The sequence below is a fragment of the Odocoileus virginianus genome, chromosome 18 (assembly GCF_023699985.2).
Source record: "Odocoileus virginianus isolate 20LAN1187 ecotype Illinois chromosome 18, Ovbor_1.2, whole genome shotgun sequence".
NCBI lineage: Eukaryota > Metazoa > Chordata > Mammalia > Artiodactyla > Cervidae > Odocoileus > Odocoileus virginianus.
Window position 1 is genome coordinate 27108613 of NC_069691.1, and position 21739 is coordinate 27130351.

At 36.6% G+C, this 21739-nt stretch overlaps 2 protein-coding genes and 1 pseudogene across 39 annotated transcripts in view; 1 reads left to right on the forward strand and 2 right to left on the reverse strand.

Annotated features, from left to right (window-relative positions):
- The window catches only part of PTPRD (protein tyrosine phosphatase receptor type D), a 2322816-nt gene extending 2303107 nt beyond the window's left edge, over positions 1-19709 (reverse strand). For 37 of the 38 annotated variants that reach the window (XM_070480471.1, XM_070480507.1, XM_070480505.1 and 34 more), the window contains exon 1: positions 19340-19709. The gene's annotated coding sequence lies outside the window, so the exon portion shown is untranslated. The remainder of the gene's footprint in view (positions 1-19339) is intronic. The other variant, XM_070480470.1, reaches the window with a different exon arrangement.
- LOC139039413 (collagen alpha-2(I) chain-like) overlaps positions 1-21739 on the forward strand; it is a 28097-nt gene that overhangs the window by 5524 nt on the left and 834 nt on the right. The window contains exon 2 of the mRNA XM_070480162.1: positions 19696-20351. Within this exon, the coding sequence (XP_070336263.1) occupies positions 19696-20303 (608 nt within the window). The 3' untranslated portion in view covers positions 20304-20351. The remainder of the gene's footprint in view (positions 1-19695; positions 20352-21739) is intronic.
- The window catches only part of LOC110134756 (serine/threonine-protein kinase Nek4 pseudogene), a 79188-nt pseudogene continuing 77796 nt past the window's right edge, over positions 20348-21739 (reverse strand).

Consider the following 21739-nt stretch of genomic DNA (forward strand, 5'->3'; position numbering starts at 1 on the left):
AAAGTGGTGCTATTTATACCTGAATTTTCAGTTAATTTATGTTCTTTTAACTGCTGATTGCTTTAAGAGAGGCAGGTATAAAAATGTCTTCAATAAATTGCTGTGTTTCTCAAACAACCTGGGATGTCACTGGCGTTTTGTGGTTGGCAGTCTAATGAGAACGAATGGCTTATAATCAACTGGGACTGACCCACTTCATCCTTCACACCATCCATCGAGTGGGAGAATGCTTGAGACACACAAGGTCACACCCCTGCCACAGTTATTCTGTCTAATGAGGTATCATGAGATGTCTACCAGTTCAAAGGTGTGTGTTAGGGCAGCAGAAAGAAAAACATCCGTATCCTCACTTGAAGTATGCGTGCACATGTCTCAGTGGGGCCTTGTCACAATACCAAATTAAATGAAAAATGCCACTTCTTTATGAAATAATTTGCACTTTAAAGAGGTAGAAGTGATACAAATTTTACTTTCATGTTGTCAAGAAGTTAAAAAAAAAAAAAACCCTCCAGAGAGTTTGTGTGTATTCCCACCTCCCAAAAAACCTCAATGACAGGTTGACTGAATTATTCAAATGGTAACTTTTTATAGTAGATAATTAGACCATATGTTAACCTCAGAATTTAAAATAACCAATTTGCTTACATTGTGTGGCTCTTGTCTAACTCTGTACAGGTACAATTTTCAGAGTGAAAAATGTGGCTTAGGTCAAATGAAAGCATCTATTAACATATTATTATCTCCACAGAAATCCATAGGAGTGGATCTAGGCAGCTAAAGAAGTTTTTTTATTGTTAATCGCTAATTAAAGAAAAGTAATGGTAAAAGTAAATAAAAAAATTAAAAACATAGATGAACTATAAAAGATAATGAGGAAATTTATGACTAACTGAATAGTTTTACATGAATTTTCCCTCAAATAACCAATAATTAATTCCAAATAAGTTGGAAAAATCAGTGATAATTCAGTAAGCCACTGGGGCTTTAAATTTCTACAAAGTGAAGCAAACATAACTACGGCTTTTCAGAAAGAATGTTTCTTCCTCAGTTCACTCAGCAAATAAGTTGATCTTCCACAGGCAATTGGGTTTGCTTTTTGGTTCATTCTGCTGTGCAGTTTCAGAGTCATAACTTACCTTAAATATCATTTGCCCACATTATTCAATAGTTCTGGAAACATTTTATGGATGTTACTATGTATTTCTATAATAAATTGAAATTAGAATTATGTATCAATGATAAGCACTAGCTATTTGTTAAAGACCCCACCTTAGAGTACATTTTAAAATATTTTCCCTACAAGCTACAGCTACTTTATTAAAAAAATTAACATCTAATGTACCAAGTACTTTGTCCATACTAAATTTAAGACTCTAAAAATTAAGAACATAACATGATGTTCTCATGTATTAAGAGATAAGGGCATCTCTGGTGACTCAGATGGTGAAGAATCTGCCTGCAATGCAGGAGACCTGGGTTTGGTCCCTGGGTTGAGAAGATCCCCTGCAAATGGGATACCCACTCCAGTATTCTTGCCTGGAGAATCTCGTGGACAGATGAGCCTGGTGGGCTATGGTCCATGGGGTCACAAAGAGTCAGATACAACTAAGCTTTCACACTTTCAGTACTTTTCACTTTTGTAGTAAGAGATAAAAAATATGCACTAGTTCAGGGAATATTACAACAAACTTCGGAAAATTCTTAAAGAGATGGTAGTATCAGACTACCCACCTGCTTCCTGAGAAACATGTATGCAGGCCAAGAAGCAACAGTTAGAATTGGACATGGAACAATGAACTGGTTCAAAATTGGGAAAGAAGTAGGACAAGGCTATATATTGTCACCATGCTTACTTAACTTCTATTCAGAGTACATCATGTGAAATGCCAAGCTAAATTAATCATAAGCTACAATCAAGATTGCCAGGAGAAATATCAATAACTTCAGATATGCAGATGATACCCCTCTAATAGCAGAAGTCAAAGAGGAACTGAAGAGCCTCTTGATAATGATGAAGGAGAGTGAAAAAGCTGGCTTGAAACTCAGTATTTAAAAAACTAAGATCCAGTCCCATCACTTTATGGCAAATAGAAGGAGGAAAAGTGGAAACAGTGATGGATTTTCTTTTCTTGGGCTCCAAATCACTGCAGCTGGTGACAACAGCCATGAAATTAAAAGACGTTTGCTCTTTGGAAGGAAAGCAATGACAAACCTAGACAGAGTATTAAAAAGCACAGATACCACTTTGCCAACAAAGGTGCACACAGTCAAAGCTATGGTTTTTACAGGAGTCATGTACGGATGTGAGAGTTGGACCATAAAGAATGCTGAATTCTGAAGAATTGTTTTCAATTTGTGGTACTGGAGAAGACTCTTCAGAGTCCCTTGGACAGCAAGGAAATTAAACCAGTCAATCCTAAGGAAATCAACCCTCAATATTTGAAGGACTGATGCTGAAGCTGAAGCTCCAATACTTTGACCATCTAATGTGAACAGTCAACTCATTGGAAAAGACATTGAAGGTAAAAGGAGAAGGGGGTGGCAGAAGATGAGATGGTTAGATGGCATCACCAACTTAATGGAAGTGGATGAACCTTAGCAAACTCCAAGGGACAATGGAGAACAGAGAAGCCTGGCATGCTACAGTTCATGGGATTATAAAGAGTCAAATACAACTTAGCAACTGAACAAAAAAACAAAAATGTGTATATTAATTAAATATTGTACATTCTAAAAGAGAAAATATCAGATATTGTCATTACCCCTTCTCCTTTATGAATATTATTTCTACTGTAGCCTTTAAAATTAATCTATTTTTCCTTCAAATATTTTCTCTATCCCTCACAAACATGGTCACATACATAAAGACAAATTTGTTTATATCTACATTTATATTCTGACAATTAATTTTAGAAAAACCTTAAAGTTAAGTAACAGGATTTCTGCTTGATGGATGAGAAAACTGAAGTTTGTTGAAATTAGTAACTGGATGAAGACCAAGAATCTAATAATTCATAGAGCTAGAATTGATCTGAGTTTGACAATTCTAAAGCCCAAGTTCCTAATCAATGTGACTATTAAACACTATACTTAAAAATAGTGAACTGTTTATTTTGTTATCAGATTTGTTAATTACTTATTTTGTTACAGGATGTACATTGAACAAAAAGCAAAAATTGTCAAAACTTCACCAAAGCAATTAAATATGTTTATATGTAGCATATATGGCACACCCACATCCACATGTGTTGAGTGTAGCACGTGTATATATATTTGTTAATCTACTCATATTCAATGAGTTCATGCCACACACAATTAGAATAGACCTTTATAGTCTAGCAATTACTAAGATTTTTTTTCTAAAAGTATATTGTTTTCTCTGGTTATAAACAATGACCAAATTTTAAAGAGAGTATGAAATAAAAGGAATGAAATATAAGCAGACATTAAAAATTACTGTATACTATTTTTTTGTATACTATTTCTTACGGGTTTCATAATTTAGTATGAACATTAGTTATGTTTCTCAAGTGTAGCACTGATTAAATTTATCTATGACTCCAAACTGGGTTGACAGTGACTACCTTGAAGAGCTGGTAAAATGTAAAATATGAGAAATTAGTGGTCAGGAGTTGAAGTAAAGAAAAATAATTTATTTTGTTAGGAAATATATAATTTACATATATAAAATACAACTAACTAAAAGTTAAAAGACACAGTTGTTCAGAGAATTTAAATTTACTATTAGAATATCATTTAGTACAGTGTATGGGCATAAGTATAGTATGTGTGAACCATGACATATTTGACTGGTAATAAAGACCAAATCCTAGGTATTTTATGTAACTTTTGTCAAGTAAATCAAATCAAACATGAAAAATGTATGAGTATTTCTAAAAAGAATGATTCAAAATGGCTAAAGACAATTAATAGCTATCTGTGTCATGATTATTAAAGTATTTTCTCTAGCAACATCATGGTCTTTCTTTTTTGCTATTATAGTTTATTGCTAAGGACTGCATGAAAAACATGCTTCATTACCAATAGAACATATATAAGAATATAAAAGGGCTCTCAAAATTTCTCCCCCCAATATGCTATTACTTGGTACCAAGATTGTCCATTAAATTATTTATCATATACAAATACACATTTTAAATAGTTTATCTGGTACCAAATAATAATATATTTAGGGAAGAAATTCAGGGGGAGCTTTTTTAATGCCCTGACTTTATCTGTACTATGGGTAATGAAGCAAGTCATTACTTGGTACAGAGGCTGTCCATGAACTTTTTTAGAATATGTAAATACATCTGTTAAATAGTTTTGGCACCAAGTAACATGTCTGGGGAAGAAATCTGGGGGGAGCCCTTTCATGTCCTTGCTTACTATCCGTACTCTTAGTAAGGAAGCATGTTATTATTTGCATGAAAATTATCTATTAAAAATTTTACCTTATGCAAATATATTTGTTAAATGCTTTATTTACAGCCTACAATAATTTAATATCTTATTTTATTTTGTCTTCCAAAGTAAACTGATAACAAACTATTCTTTATATAAATATACTTTGAGCACTATCAGAGTTTCATTCAAATGAATTTACAGAATTCAATGAGTTACCATTTGACTCTATGAAGAAAACTGGCATTTTATTAACACTGAAATAGTAAATCAACAGAAATCAAAAAATGCAGTTGGATTCATTTAAATCCATTTTAAAATAATGTATGACTTGAAACTTTTTCAAAGCATTAAAACAGCACATTTTAGATTAGAAAATATTTTTAATTAAAGCGTCCTGAATTTCAACAGCAAGTTCTATAATGTAACTGCAATGGTAAGCAAAGATTTCATTAACTTCCACCAGAAGTCTCAGATTTAGGAATATCAGCTCTAATTAGAAAAATTAAAGCTATACTTCAGAATTAATTGAAATTATTAAGGTGTTTACTCTTGCATTATTTACAGCCAGAATTTCAGCAAGAAGCATTTTATACCTTTTCATAAGTAATTCTACAGTGTATATTAACAATATAACATGACTTCCATCCAATATTGGGTCTTTCCAGGTGGGCCTGCTGTAAGTTATCATTTTATTCTGATTTCCTGGGTGACTTCATAACAATTCTTCACTGAGAAAGCATGAAGGCTAACACATTCCTGATGGATGGGTGTGATGCAAAATTCAGGCATTAGCTGCCCTCATCAAATCTACCAGCAGGATTCACTAGAAACCAAGATATCTTATCAGACAACTGCACTATGGATAGAGTGACCAGCAAGCCACAGATTGAGGCTGTTTTCTAAATTCAGAAAATTTTACAAAACCTGAAAAGACATGGATTGTAACTATAAAGTATCAATTATATGTTTTTATTAATTCATTTCTTGATTTCCTCTCAGGCACTGTATTCAGTTTTATCATAAGATTATGCATTTGGAATTTCCTAGCTCAAAGTAGATGTGTCATCAGAAAAAGGAACTGACCTACTATCATAATTTAAAGCAAATACGACTCAGCCCATGATTTCTGTTTGTGAGCTCAACCCACACAGCACAGACAGAATTACTATCATGGAAGGAAAATGAAGGTTAAAAAAAATTGCAGCAACATTTTAGCAGTATTCTTAAACTTGTACATTTTTAGGTGATTCTCTATACAAATTAAACTTTTATAAAAGTGCAGACACGGTCTTTATTGCACAGAAGTCTGGAATGTTGGTTAAGTTACCTAGGTTCTAATTTCACCTTTACATGGCCAAAAAAAACTATTATAAGAATTTGGCCATTGAATATCATGGAGCCTCTTCTTCATTATTAGTGATATTAAATGTTTTGAACTAGACTTTTTTCTCTAATTTGAACAACAGGAAAGATGACAAAATATCAAATACCTATTCTAAATTCTTGATAGTATAAGATACATATAAAAAAAAGGAGACTAAGTTCTCACCAATTTTTCATAAGATAAAGAACTAAATAAAGTGGAAAATATTAATTCCTTTAATATCCATTTTCCTCTTCCTCTGTTAATAGCAGCAATGTCCCTGTTTAGCTAGGTACATGACCCCCAGCTATGCACTACATTTCCCAACTTCCCATGCAGCCAGCTATGACCATGTGACTAGATATAATGGGACTGGGATATAAATTCTCTTAAAGCAAAGCTGTTTCCCTAGACTTCCTATCTATTTATTATCTAAATGTGACTCTGCAATTGAGGATCCCTCTCTAGGTAATGGCTGAGCAACAAGATGATAGAAATCTGGATTTCATGAATGCCCTTGTGAAATAAAAGTCACCCCATCAGCCTGGACCACTCAATTTAAAACTATTGCATAAGAAAATATTTGTATTTCATTTCAAAGACTTTGTTTTAGGGTCAGACGGTTATAAAGGTTTAGACTGTAATCTGATTTATTGACTGTTGACTATAATTATTTGAAGTGTAGCCTATGGGTAAATAAGTACTTTAAATTCATTTAATTTTAAATCAATTAAGAATCCTGAAAAATGAGCCAAACTGTGGGGGATGGGGCTCAGAATTCTTAGATTGGTTACTCCACGGGAAAAGACAGACAAATGCACAAATAACTGTTTACCTGGACAAATATTGCAACTTTTTTTTCAAAATTTGGTCATGAATATTTTATGGGTTTCCAAACTACTCCACTGATCATGTGGTTCTTAATTTACTTAATCAGAGAGCTCAATTCCAAGATTTTGTGTAGACTAAAATAAGATTACTCTATTTTTTTTACAAAGGCCTTTCCCCCTTTAGTTGTGTTATTTTCAGCAATAACATCTTGATTCTTTCCTCTTATACTCAGTTTTCCCCCTTCCCAGTCTTTCCAATCTTCCCAACAGATCAGACTCAATATTTATCAGCTTTAGTTACTGATAAAAAAACAGATCCAATATAATGGGTTCTTTAGACTATAGAAATATATTACTATGGAGCTAGTCAACATATCTGTAGCCATCACACTATTTTGGATTTGTGGTCTAAAGAAGGGCTTCATGCATTATTTCCCAAGGTTGCAAAAAATACAGACATGGAAGCTGTGAGCACATATTTATTTTGTCTCGTGATATATCACTTTAGAATCCTGAGTACTTTTCCTAAGACAAAACTGATTAACTTAAAAACATCAATTATTTTGTCAAGCCCTTATATAAACAATTTTCCTTATGGCTGATTCATGCTGAGGTTTGACAGAAAACAACAAAATTATGTAAAGCAATTATCCTTCAAAAAAATTAATTAAAAAAAATATTTTTCTACCTGGTAATTCCACAGAAAATCAGTCATAGGCTATCCAAATATCCAACAAAGGTTTTTCTGGAAGGTCTTAGTATGAAAGCAACATTGTAAAAACTTAACTGTTTCCCTTTTTGATCTGCAACATTCTTTTCAAGACAGATTTAATTTTCATGTTATACAATGTGTGCCACGATCCTGGAAAGTGCACCCAAATTCTTAAGATTGATGTGAGTAACTACATACATGCAATACTCAACAGATGTTACAGTAGCATTTCCAGCAACAAAGATCTGGAGCCCAGCCAAGCTGTGAGCAGCAGAGTCTGTGCCTGTGGGGGCTGGACTACAGTAGGAATCCCGCACAGTTCCAGGATGGCAAACCAAAGGAGGCTGACCACTTTGGAGTTGGCAGGGGAAACACACCATAAAATTTTGCTAGACATCATTACTTTGTATAGCAGATACTGGCTGCTGCTGGGAAGCAATAGAAAACTGATCGATTTGTTGTGCAGAAATAATATAGTAGGTGGTTCAACTTGAGCAAAGCCACAAAAAGAAAGAAGTCCCTCAAAGTTGGCATTCTTATGTCATTGGCTGAAAAGAATACTCATGATACTCTGAAATCTGATTCAAAGTTAGTATCTGAAGTACACAAACATGTAACAGTACAAAACTTGAGATAGTCTCTTCATTTTCATCATAAGCTACCTAAATTATTTAAGTATTAACTTCAACCTGTGTATACGACTTTATTATAGAGTACATAGTGTGGTAGAAGACAAGAAAGGAATAAAGATGAGAAGGTAGTTTGCAACCTGGGTCAGGAAGGTCCTTTTAAATCACAGTAAGTTTCTCTTTTAACATTATACTCCATGAAATAAGGAACCCTTTAATGTTTTAAGCATAATCAGATTTGCATTTTTTTTAAAAAATTATTTGGTGGAAGAGAGAAGAATAGAGGAGATAGGGTGGAAGTAGGAAGATGGGAAGTAGTCATCCAGGTTAGACATGTGCTATGGACAGAATGTTGCATCCTTCCAAAATTCTTATGTTGAAATCTATTCCCCCATTCAATGGTATGTAGTGCAGCAGGTGATTCAGTCATGAAGGTAGAGTCATCATGAATAGAATCAGTGCCCTTATAAAGAGACTACAGAGAACTCTCCTGCCCCTTCCATCAAGTGAGAATACAGTAAAAAGACTGTCTAGTCAAAGTGATTGTCTATTAACCAAGAAATGAGTTCTCACCAGACACCAAGTCTGCTATCACCTTGATCTTGGGCATGCCAGCTTCCAGAACTGTGAGGAATAAATTTCTGTTGTTTATAAGCTACCCAGTCCATGGTATCCTTGTCATAGCAGCCTGAATGGAACATAGCAACTCAATAAGAACCTGAAGTAAAATTACAGCATAGGGAAAGTTTTAGTAAATAATAGAGGGTGAGCTTGACAGAGCTTGGTCACTGATAGTATCATTTTTATGGTAGGACCTCACAGATAAACATGGATGCCAACATAGAACTGATGAGACAACCTAGACTTCTAAAAAATTTTACTCCCTTGAAGTTGCAGATTCTGCTTATGTTAGCTAATTTTCTGGACCTGTTAGATTTGTTTGCCTACAGAGATCTAATCCAAGATATCTTGCACAACTCATACTGTATATGGAAATTATACTGTATATAATGAGTATATTACATTTTAAGATTAACATTACCCATTTAAAAATACTTTGGACCTGAAGATTATGATTTATTTTTTCATAAATCAAGAGAAATACAAAGATATTATTGTCAGTGTGTGCAAGAGTCCAGAGCTTCCTTGTTTTTTAGGCTTGACACTACTCCTACAAGCTTTTCAGTGATAGAAGGCCAGACCCTAACTTGCAACAAGTGTTTTAACAGTTTAACAGTCTCCAGTGGACATGTTTACATCATAAAACCGCCCAGTCTGGCACATTTTCTATTTCTTAATTCTAATTTACAAAGGAAAATTCACCAAATTTCTAGGCAAGTAATCAGAACACCTTAGAGAGGAAAGACCTTACCAAGATCTTGGGGGGGAAAGATAATCCCATAAAACTGTTCATTAAGCATGTTTCCATATCGTTCACATCTGAAAGGAAGAGGTTTGTGCCTCTCGAAATATGAGTCATAATATAACTTTAACTTTCTCTATTTGGTATTCTGTATTTCTCCCAATATAGGGAGCATGAAAGTTTTTGTATTAATACATGTGCTGCATCTTGTGGTATTAACTAAAATGATAACTTGACAAATGTAAACCATAGACATAAGAAGTGTTGATTTATTTAGTTAAGGAAGAACAAAGCTAATAATTTATTGAGTTTAATTTTTAAAATGTCACACATTTCTGATAATTTTGCAGAACATCAAAGAAATTTCTCATGTCCTTTCAAAGTTAGGGTACCAGATTTCTATCAATAAGCTTGAGCATTTCTCATATATTATAAACCAAATAAATGTTTAGTAAGCTTTTTAGGTGATGCTAGTGGTAAAGAACCCACCTGCCAATGCAGGAGACTTAAGAGACATGTGGGTTTCATCCCTGGGTCCGAAGATCTCCTGGAGAAAGAAATGGCAACCCACTCCAGTATTCTTGCCTGGAGAATTCCACGTATTGAGGAGCCTGGCAGGCTACAGTCCATAGGGTTGCACAGAGTTGGACACTACTGAAGCAACTTAGCACATGCACACACAAGATTATATTATTCAATCTTTTTAAAATCTTTTACTGTACAAGTTTAACTTTTCTATCCTTATAATCTAAAGATTAAATCATGATTTATGCTGTAACTCATATTCCCTCAATTTAAGTTTCAAGTAAGCAATTGTACAAAAATTCAAGAACACTGATCAACACACTGGAAGAAAAGAAGCATATGAAAGTAGTTTACTATTGCTATCAAATTAAAATTACAACAAATTTAATCCAACATGATGCAACGGTGTAAATATTACTCAGATTATGTGGCAATGAGACATAAATCCTAAGAGTGCACCAAAGTAATTATAATTAAAATGACTCTTACAGGACCAATTGTTTGGCTTTCCTCTTCTTATTTCTTTACTGCTTATCATCAGCATCACTTATATTTTGTATCAGTTAATTATGCCAGTCTCATTTCCTTATCATGGGAAACATGCATTATAGTACCTTGGATTATATTCATTGGCAGATGGGGCCTTTTTGATCCTAAATCTCACTCCATCATACATCCAGAACTCATCTTCCCTGTCTTCACATTTCTATTCCTCTATGCCTTCTACACAAGGCAAAGTGACTCAAACATCTTGGTTGACTCAATAATTCTGGTTATTGATCACAAGTCACTAAGTGTAGCAAAGTATATAAACACTTGATGCAGCATAAAATCTATGGCATAGGGTCTATTATTATCAGCTTCTATCTTAAGGCTTTTTCAAAGTTCATGAGAAGATTCTACAAGACAAAAATATTCCCAAACCCATGATGAAAATAAGACCCTGATGTCATCACTGATTAGAAAAAAAAAAATTGTTTCTTTATTTTAATGCAATAAGAAGTGATAGCTAGAATCATAAGAAGTAATGAACTAGTCAGGAAATGTGGATTATGTTAACGAGAGTGATGGCTGGAATGTAAGGGACATGCCAATACAATGATAGAATCTATTTTTAAAAACCTTAACAATATATACTTTTTAGAGTTTCATGCGGCCAACAGATTCATACCTGGGTAACTATGGCACCAGGTACCCAGTAAGGTCAATGAAATGAGCATAGAAGGGAAACTTGGCAACAGAAACAGAAACAGGAAGAGATATCCAAACCCTACTGAATAAGGGAGAAAGGAAGCCTACTCTAGCAGGAAACATAAGATCTCTTCTGACCTAGCTCCCTAAACTGATTAATCTCCGTATTCAGCCTACATAAGATTTCACACCAGAACAAATATTGCCTGAAATATCTTCCCCTGAAATAAGCATATGTAGTACATTATATAAATATAACCAGACTATTTCTTAAGATATACTACTTCAAAAAAAATAGTAATTATTAGTATGTCTTAGTGACTGTGCATTTATGTTATTACGTCTGGCAACTTACCACGAATGGAGAGGTGTATGGGAAAACAGAAAGCACCTAAAACACACACACCCAAGAGGAAGTCGTGCGATCCTGAGGGGCAGGGAAATGGGACACTGAAGTGCTGAATTCAATCCCACAAGCACACAATTCTACTGCAAGAAAGCTCTGTTGTCTTGAACCACACAGGTATAAATCATGAGGCTAAGCCATGTCTTACAGAGCTAACCACATGTTTCCTAGGAGGAAACAAATGGATAGCATGTATGACACAGGACAAATGCATCCAGTCAGAGGAAAAGCCAGCAGACAGCCTCACACACTAAAATTACAAGCAATGAGCCATTGAAATAAATGACATTAATAAATATTAAGTAAGAACTAATAACATATATTATAAAATGCAATGGGAAATAACAAATGATGACACGATATTTGCTTATCTTTGTAATGCACATAGTTCAGCACTGAAATTTAGAGATGTAAAAGTTTCCTTGAAGGTGAAACCATATACTGTCTCAGGACTGTTTGTCAAATGTTACTGTTGAATAGTACCATCAATACATCTCTGACAAGGGCTTTTAAGGAAGATAAAGAGAGAAATTCTTTAAAATTAAGTTAGAAACTAAAGAAAGCAAAAGATAAATTTAGGGTAATTTTTTAACTCCAAAGATATCTAACAACCCAAGCAAGTTTCTAAAAATTTAAATTATACTTTTGTCCTCCTCTTTGGTTATTTGATGCAGAGTACATATTACAAAAAATATGAAAGTAAGTCACACATTCAAATATACAGACAGAATTTCCTCTCTTTCTCTCTGTTATTTCTTTTTACTGGGAAAACCCCGTGCTCTTCTACAATAACACTTCGGTTGTAACTGAAATAGCAGCACAATTATTGACTATAACTTGCATGCCATGAATTTGAAAATACAAAGGACTGGTACATAGACTGTAAACTGCTACAAGGAGATTTATTTGTGTTTCCCATATTTTGTCAACATGAGGATGGTATAATGTTATGCTTATCATACCTGCCTCTTCTGGAACTTTGGACAGTGGGCACATTACACACGTAGCATTGGAGTAACCCAACTGTGATGATGATGAAGTCTACCAACCAACTGCAGAGGAACAGAACATAGCCTACAGCTGCTACACTAGCAGCTAGGATTCCATCAGCTTCCAGAGAGATGCTGCTGACTCAGGATGACAGCCAATGAGAGGGGGAAAGTGATAACGGAAGCCAAGAACTGAGGAAATTTGTCTGTAATTTAAAAGATTCTTTAGGAAGATTATATTTTCTCTATGGAATAAAAAAAAATTCTTGATAACAGGGAAAGATTTCCTAAGAATACAAGATGATCACAATTTGGGAAGTTTTATATTGCTCCCTTATGAGTGTTTACTTACTTGGTGTATTGGAAACAATAAATAGTTGGCGATCAAATATTATTTGGATTATGCTGCCTTGTGGTACCTATTACATAACCCTGAGTAGTGATTCTGACTTGAAAATATGTCTAAGTTGGGAAACAGAAGAGAAATTAACTTCTAGGTGTGGTGCATATGGTGCACGAATTATTGTCCTCTTCTTGATTTTTGTGCAAAATCAAAGGAATTGATACAGATTATGAACTGATAAACTGACCTCCTTAAGGGTTCTAGATGGATACAAGGTAGAAATGGCAAAGACTGGGACAGTGAGGGTACAAGCCAAGTTCCCTGTTACTCTCATGGCCATTCACCCCCAGTGGAAAGTCATATCTCAACCATTTGTGGGAATAAAAATAGTGGAAGAATACAGTCTCTAGGGCGAGATTAACAAGTCTCTCCTTTTCTCCATTTTCTGCTCTCTACATCCTTATTCTACCTCTAAGCAGAATTTATGATCATGAAGATTCTAGGTCACTATACTTGGACAATACTCAGGGATACAGCATGTAGAGTATTACTGCTTTTGTATTAAGCTTCCCAAGATAATCTAATAAAAGAAATAGTACATCCTGTGATACAAATTCCATAATCCAGGTGTTTAGTAAGTAGTAAAAAGGAGTATGTGCACATATGCTTGCCTGGCTTTGTTCTCTGTTAATGCAGCAGCTGAAGGGGGTCTCTTTTTCAACAGTACCAACTACATTTGAGAAACAGAACTTTGGGTAGTCTTTAAAAGGTACAATTCACAGAGGTCCCAATATAATAGACTCATGTAGCCGATTGCTTATATATTTGCAGGCTTGAAATGGACTTTTTAAAATAAAAGTTCACTAATTCTGTATTTAAGTGTCATAGTTTTTATTCTTTGGCAAAGTAAATCAGATAGCATCATAAATGCAAAGATTCTTACAGCAAGGTATCCCAGTTAAAATTAAATACATTTAACCTTAGAAGGAAATGGCAACCCACTTCAATATTCTTGCCTGGGAAATCCTGTGGACAGAGGAGCCCGGCAGGTGACAGTGCATGGGGCCACAAGAACTAGACACGACTTGGTAAACCAAACCACCACCACCAATCTGAGGTTAAAGATGACTGTTTTTAAGTAATCAACCATGTCATAACCAAATATTAATTTGTTCCTTTCATTTTTTTAGAATCTAAGTACATATACTTAATCAGGTAAGTAAGGTCCATAACAGAACATGTAAAAAAAAAACAGCAATTATGTTCTATGCAATCCTATACATCTCAACCTTAAGAATATTTAATAATTATTATTATGTGCTATTTAGAAAATACAGGCTTCCCTAGTGGGTCAGTGGGTAAAAATTCAGCCTGCCAGTGCAGGAGACATGCATTCAATCCCTGGGTCTGGAAGATCCCCTGGAGAAGTCCATGGGGTTGCAAGAGAATCAGACACAAGTTAGTGATTAAAAACAAACATTTAGAACAAGGGGGAAGGACTTAGTAAGATGCTATATTGTTGAAATTTCATTTGATTTAAGGACTAATCAGAGAGCACTTTGATACATTACACTCATATGTTCTCTTTGACTACTCAATTATTGTATATACACTTCTAAAAATTTTAAGCACACTAGTTTCACTGTTTCATCTTCAATAGATATAAACACACAAACACATACACATGGACACACATGCAAATATACACAACAAAAAGCAAATGAACTCTCTATAATTAATCAGCAATAACTTGCCTTCAGTTCAGTTCAGTCACTCAGTCGTGTCCGACTCTGTGACCCCATGAACCAAAGTAAACAATTTCAAATATAGCATGATCTCCCAATCTCCAGTAATATAAAACATAAAACATTTGTAGAAATATAGGTCATGTGCTACCTTTCAGAGACTTCTATCAGAAAAGGAGAAAACTAGACACGCTGATTTTCTTAGAGGGGAGGAAGTTTCTAATTTCACCAATTATACAACATGAACTGTATCTAGGGAGAAATGATTGGTTTCTATTTAAAAAAAAACAAGTACTTAAAATTAACACCATATGTATTCTTTCTCTGTATTCACTTTCCATGATAAGTACGATGATTAGAAAATATTTTATATGAAATGTACCCTATATCATCAATGATTTTTTTAACTTATAACTTACTAACTAACAGGTGTATAAACTATTGTCTGGGTATTTTCTTGTTAATGTAGCATCTTAGATAATATCGCTCTGTGATGGAAAGCGTCTCTGTGAATTTTGGAAATTTATCTCATCTTTATAATTTTTAATATTTGAAGTATTTAATTTCCTCTTTAAAATATTAGTTGAAATAATTCTTTCTATAGCTTCTTCTAGCTGTGACATCTATTACAGGTGTTTCAGGGGAAAAACATGAGTTAATTTCAATCGTACATATTTATCTAAACAAGACATTGTAAAATAGCTTATATGAAGTAACTAAGAGGAGAAAAAGGGATGTCAAAAGAAACTAAGAAATTCCTCTCATTTTTATCTTCTCATACCCTTCTGGTATTGAATAGAGTAACAAATACAAAAACACTTACTGATGCAATATTCTTTCAGTAGCAAGAGGAAAGGGAGGTTTAGAGAAAAATTAATCAAGCCCCTTCCTTCCATAATCTCCATCCTCCTCCTTCAAAACCACTCAGAATAATACTTAGTCCACAAAGAAACTATGTCCAAGTACTGCCAACATTGCTTCAGGGGAATATCCCTAGACTTCCTTCAAACAAGATGGCTGCCCCAGCTCCTACATGGATTATCAAGCTGACATAGTGTAACTCAACAATATGCTACACACTACTATTTCATATATTAGTAATTATACTAACTTGTTTCTAAGATTTTTTTATTGAAATACTCTCAATTTGTAGCCCACTTTCTCTACTTGACAGGGAAGAAAACTCAGGTAAGGGAGTCCAAGTTACTTCCCTGGGGTCAGGCAGCCAATTATAAGGATCAGAGGAAAATTCAAAACAATTCTAGAATCACATAAATGTTTACCTTGTGGGTAATGCTCATTTTTGGTTGTTCATTTTCCTTCATTCAACACACTTTAAAGTGTTTGAAGAAGCATAACCATTATTACAAGTACATTTAACTTATACATTTTTTAACTGTACTGGTGGAAATTCATTTACCCTTTATGGATGTCAAATTACTTTTGAACAACCTGATTAGAATCCAGTGAACTGACAGTAGTCATAAAGAATTTGCATTTAAATATATAAGGAGATAAATGGCACTCAACTGGATACAAAATACTACTCATCCAATATTCAGTATAACTTTTAAATTAACATTATCAAATATGTATTTTCATATAATTTGCATGGTTAAAATGCACTAAATTCAGTATAAGTCCAAAAAGACATTGCTGGAGTTGAGGTATTTTATTCAAACGACAGAGGAATTTTAAAGTTATTTGTGATATGACATTTGAGAGATACATATGTAAAGACATATTGATAGATATTCTAATTAGCTGACTAATTAATCAACTTTGAAAAATCACACTTTTTTCCGAAATGTCTAAAAAAGAAGCCATTGGGTAGGTGAATTTAAAATATGTAGCATGCATTTCAGATCACCTGTTCTCAAATTTCCATATAAAATCCATCTATTACCCACCTTCTCCCATAAGCCAGTCTTAGAAATGCAGAGATAGCAAAAGTTAAACCACTGATACTTTCCTAACTGCAAAACCATTTACACCAGTGGTAGCCACACTTGTCATGTGTACTATTAGTCATTCCTAAAATTTTAATATAGCATCCAACTAATTTTTTTATATAAACCAGCAATATTTTAGCTTTTCTCTTACCCTTAACCTTACTAAAGAAAACGTCCTTCACTCTTGCAGATTGCATCCGCACCCTACTAATAGTACACAGGAAAGAAAGGATGTTATTTCATATACCCAAAAACAAAGAAATTTTAACCATATTTCAGAATTGCATCTAATTAACAATGTCTTACTTGTTTTAAGAAAATAATCATCACATCCAAAAGATTCCATAAAATGTATGATCATGTGGTCCATAAAATCTTTAAATATTGATAGTTTCAGGACTATACCTGTAAATTCGATGTTACTATTAAAAGAAAAGTATGTTTGCCTTTGCCAACTGCAACTGTAAGCAAATGCAGCCATGCAGCACTTTATTAGTAAGAACTCCTTTAGTAAGCACACGTTTAGAGGAATTAATCATTCATTCCCTGCAGACTGCTTATGTATTTCATAGGGCCATTATCTGATCTGAATAACAAGAACAATTGCATAATAAAACATATTACTGCTGACATTAGCAACTTTCTTTTTTTCAACTTTAAAGTTGCAACCACTTCTGTACTGCACAAAAAGCTGGTGGCCAAAAGACCTGACAATTGAATCGCCCCATTCAGCTTTGACTTTTTTCTCTCTTATTCTATAGGGACAATGATCAAACATAATATGCGCAAGCTTTAGCAGAAATGGTTGTAATTCAGGCTATCTTCCTCAGCACTATGACATAATTAGAAACAGAATCTGTGTCAGATTAGTCTTCATGTTAATTCTGTCATGTTTTTTCCTCTGTGGAATACATGTCTTAAGTAATACAGGCAATAACATGTTTGACCCACTCAAATTTGGTTACCTCAGTGCAAATTCACCTTTTATTTTTCAATAATTATTTTTTCAAACATCAGATATTCTTTCAGATATTTGAGGTCACAGATGAGTAGAGGTCATTTGCTATAATCCAAATCTGATCAACAAAGGGATTTATTTTAAATTATTTAAATTCACTTTAAACTAAGGTAGAAGTGGCAACTGAGAGCAGTAATATGTATAAGAAAACACATTTGAACAGAAAATAAAGTAATATACAAAAAATAATGATGTCTTTACCTAGTGATTTCCATGTATGGTAACTTCATGTCAACAAATTCATCAACTGTCCTACTGTTATTTCATTATCCTAAAAACTTATGTCTCAAGATATTCAGAGCTTTTGACATTGGATAATAATAGTTCTGAAAGATCTCTCCCTTTTTAAAATCAGTGTTCATTAGTTCACTCTTAAATTTTTAAAATTCAGTGTCAAAAGAATATAGCTGCTTTTATACAATAACTTGAGTAAATATAAAGGTAAGTGTTTTTTCACTTTACCATTATCATCAATTAAATATAAGAAAGCCCTTAGGTATTATTTGATAGTACGGTGTTTTCTTAGAAATAAAATCTGTGAGACAAGTGGTTTTAATTTTCAGTCTGTTTTCTAACTCTTAAAATGATTAGAAAAGTGTATTTTACACCAACATGAAAAATTGAAAGTTAAAGAAAAAACAAACTTTTTCTAATCAGTATTCTATACTAGTCAGTATAAGCGTTATGTGAAAGAACTTTGAATTCGTTAATCAGCTCTGTTTTAACTAAACTGCAATTCCTACTGTATCTACTGTATATGTAACAATGCAAGAAGAATTGGATTCAGGATCCATTTGGCAGTGATAAAGAAAAAAAAAGAACTGCTGAAATGTTATTGATTCTCTCCCTCTTCTGCAAAACAAACTGACTCAACTATATTTTTCCTGACATAACACAAAGGTTTTATTTAGATATCACAAAATATTGCCAAATGCATTTTTTTTTTAATTTTAAGATATCGTTAACCCTTTCACAGAGAAAAGAAGAGTGTCCTACTTGTTTTTACAGAAATGCTGCAGCTACTGACATGGTGACATTAACCCCAAGAGGAATACTGCCTGCAAAAGTTTTTGATGCAGAGATATTCAGCCCTAGGAGACCCCTTAAACCTGTCACAGGCTGCTAAGCCCTGTCACAGTTTATAACCTGCTGTGTCAAAGTCACAGCCTCAGCTTCTGCCCTCTCCAAAACATTTTTCAGATTCCTTTTCCAAATTAAATTCCATGCATTTTTTTTTCTAAACTAGGCTATTTCTCAGATTTTCCTCCACATCTCATTTATGTACAAGCATTAAAAAAAATAAAAAAAAAAATAAAAAACCCTCAACAGGCTCTTATTCCAGTCTTTCAAACCACCTATATTAACTTTCCCTTGACCCATTTTTTTTTTAAACAAGCTCTCTTCAGAACTAAAGATAAAACAAGCAACCAAGAGACGTCAGTGAAGGATGGGAGTTGGTGTGAATTAAAACTGAGGTGAGGGCAGCAGTAGGGGGTACAAGTAGGGTTAGAATTCTCAAGGTGTTTTTTGTTTTTTCCCCTAGGAACCCATCCTTAAATCTTAGAACCAACCAGCGTTTCAAAAACCAAGGCTCCCATAGCTCGTGAACAATAACCGTTTAAAAAACAGATCCCCAGTATGGTTACCCACACTGAAGTCTGCTCAATGCAATGCTCTTCCAAAAAAAAAAAAAAAAAAAAAAAAGCTTAGCAAACCACTTCTCAATTAAGAACTAGTGAAGTTATATAAGTCAACTTGTTCCCTGGTAAAACGAACAAACTGCCCGCCCATACCATCGGGGGAGAAGCATTCATTCAGCATATGCCTCACTTTAAGACAAGAAATACGGCAGCACAGTTTACTTACTAAAGCAGCCGCTCCAGTCTTCCTTGGAAACCCTGAGGAGTCTTCCCTTTTCTCTCCTTCCAGTCAAATAAAGAATTGTCTTTCTATTCCACACAGGCCCAGAATAAACTGCAAGAAAGGACAGCACATGCACAGCCGCCCGTCGGGCTCTGGCTTTGGTCTGCTGTTTCTGCTTTGAGGGTTCGGCTTGTTTCAAAAGTGGGATCTTCTTTTCGGGAGGGAGGGGGCGAGAGCAGGAGAAAATCTGGGCGCTCCGCAAGCTCGCCGGGGTCCTGCAAATTATTCTGAAGGCAAAGTACCTGCACTCTCCCCGCGGAGGCTGCCTGTCAGCGGCGCGCGGAGGGGAGGAGGCTGAGGAGGAGGAGCAGCGGGCGGGCTCGGGCTGGGAGGGAGCGCGGGGCGGGGGAGGCCGACGAGCGGCTGGCGGAGCCGCCGAGGGACCGTCGGCCGGCAGGGCGAGGCGCTGCCCCACGCGCTCGGGCTGCCGGCTGCGGGCGCGGCGGGGCGGGGAGCCCAGGCGGCGAGCCTCTCCCGGCCGCTCCCGCGCTGGCCCGCTCGCTCGCGGTCCCTCCTGCTCCCGCGCGAGCAGACAGGCACACACCCCACGTCTCCGGCGGCAGCCGCCCCGCCGCACGCACTCACCTGCATTTCCTTAACGAGCCACTTGATGGCTGCCAGCGGCGCGGGCCGGGCTCCCGCGGGCGGGCAAGCGGGAGCCTGGGCGGGGAGGACGCGGCGCGGGATGCTCCGAGCGCCCGCCCGGGAGGCGGCGGCGGCGGCGGCGGTGCGGGCGCGCGGGCTGGGGCGGGATGAGGGGAGACGAGCCGCGCCCCCGAGCCGCCCCGACACTGACCGGGGTGACCCCGCGCTCCCGGAGCTTGACTGGATGCCAGGGCTCGGGGGGTCGAGCGCTCGGAGCGGGGAGAGGAGGCCATGTCAGGCACGGGCTATCCCCGACCACTAAAGCCACAGAGGACTTGCCCAGGTGTGGAGCCCGCCTGCGCTGCTTCAGGTGTTCGCGTGCTTTCGATGAATTTTACAGGTGTTGGGGGTTTTCTGATTTGGAGGGAAGCTGGCGGTAAGGGTTAGGGGGTGGAGGGTTAAAAAACGCAGGGGGCAGAGATTTAATTTACAGCACAGTGGATGCTTGGGAAGACCCCCCTTTCGTAAGAGGCAGGGAAGGGGAGCGAGGCTGCTGGCGCCGGGGGTGTTCTGTATCTCCGACACAGGACGCAGCTGTCGGCTGGGATGCTCGGCAGCCTGACTGACGGGACTGAAGGAGACGTTGGGCTCTGCCGAAGTGGGAGCTGAGAAAGGCGGGGTGTGGGGGGCGGAGGGACTGCCAAAGAGTTGCTGGGAAACAGTCTCGCTGTTGAGAGGACACGGGCGGGCATTGGGGGAGTAATTTCTTCCCCTCCTACTCAGCACCCCACCGTAGAGCGGCCAATGCCGATAAGGTGGTGAACCACAGACTCGGGAAGAGGAACTTAGATCCCCTGAACAAAGCTAGAAAAGGAGACTGGAGCTGAGGAAGAGGATGGGTGGGCAGGCTGGAATAAATTTAGCAGAAAGCTTTTATCACTCTACCGTCATTCATGTCTGATCAGAGCACACAGCTATGGCAACATTTTCCTTTTTTTAATGCTGTCTTTCTTGCTAAAGAAAGAGCAATGTCACTACGTTGATGCTTAAAGAAAATACTAATTATTCTGTTTGTAATAATGCAAGAGAGCCATCCAGGTACCCTCTAGTTAAACTGGCTGTTAGCTTTGTGGATACAAACAGAAAGCCGTGAGCCAGCCACTTGCCTTATTTGGCCAGGATCTAATAGCAGAAATGTCACTTTCTCCCAAAGAGAAATAAAGCTTAATCAATATAGGTGACATTTCCCCAGGGTCTGTTTTCTTTTCTGCCTGCTTCATTGCTTGCCATGTCCCTTTGCTCCTGACAGTGACCCTTCTTCTGAACCCATCTCCTACCAACCTCCCTGATCTGCCTCCTTAAACTGCACTGAGCTCACCCATTTAAGAAGGTTCACATGCACAGAGTAAATATTACTTAAAGCTGCTCTTGGAAATGATAGGCTCTAAACCAAAAAGACTTCCCCCGTATGTGTGCAAGTGTGTGAGCATGTGTACTGCGCGTCTATCTTTGCAATTATGCAAAGCACTTGCCCCCCCTGATGGAGTTGTCTGTGCAAGATTATCACTAACTCATTCTCTCCTCCTCCCTCTCCTTCCCTCCCTCCCTCCTTCTCCCTAGGCACAAATGCATACCACTCACCCCTGTCTCAGGTCCTTCCTGTCAGTGCTCGATAATGGTTTTACATGAACTTTCTGTTAGACAGCCTCTGACTACCAAGAGCTGGAACAGATTGGTGGGAGAGATGATGGTGCTCAG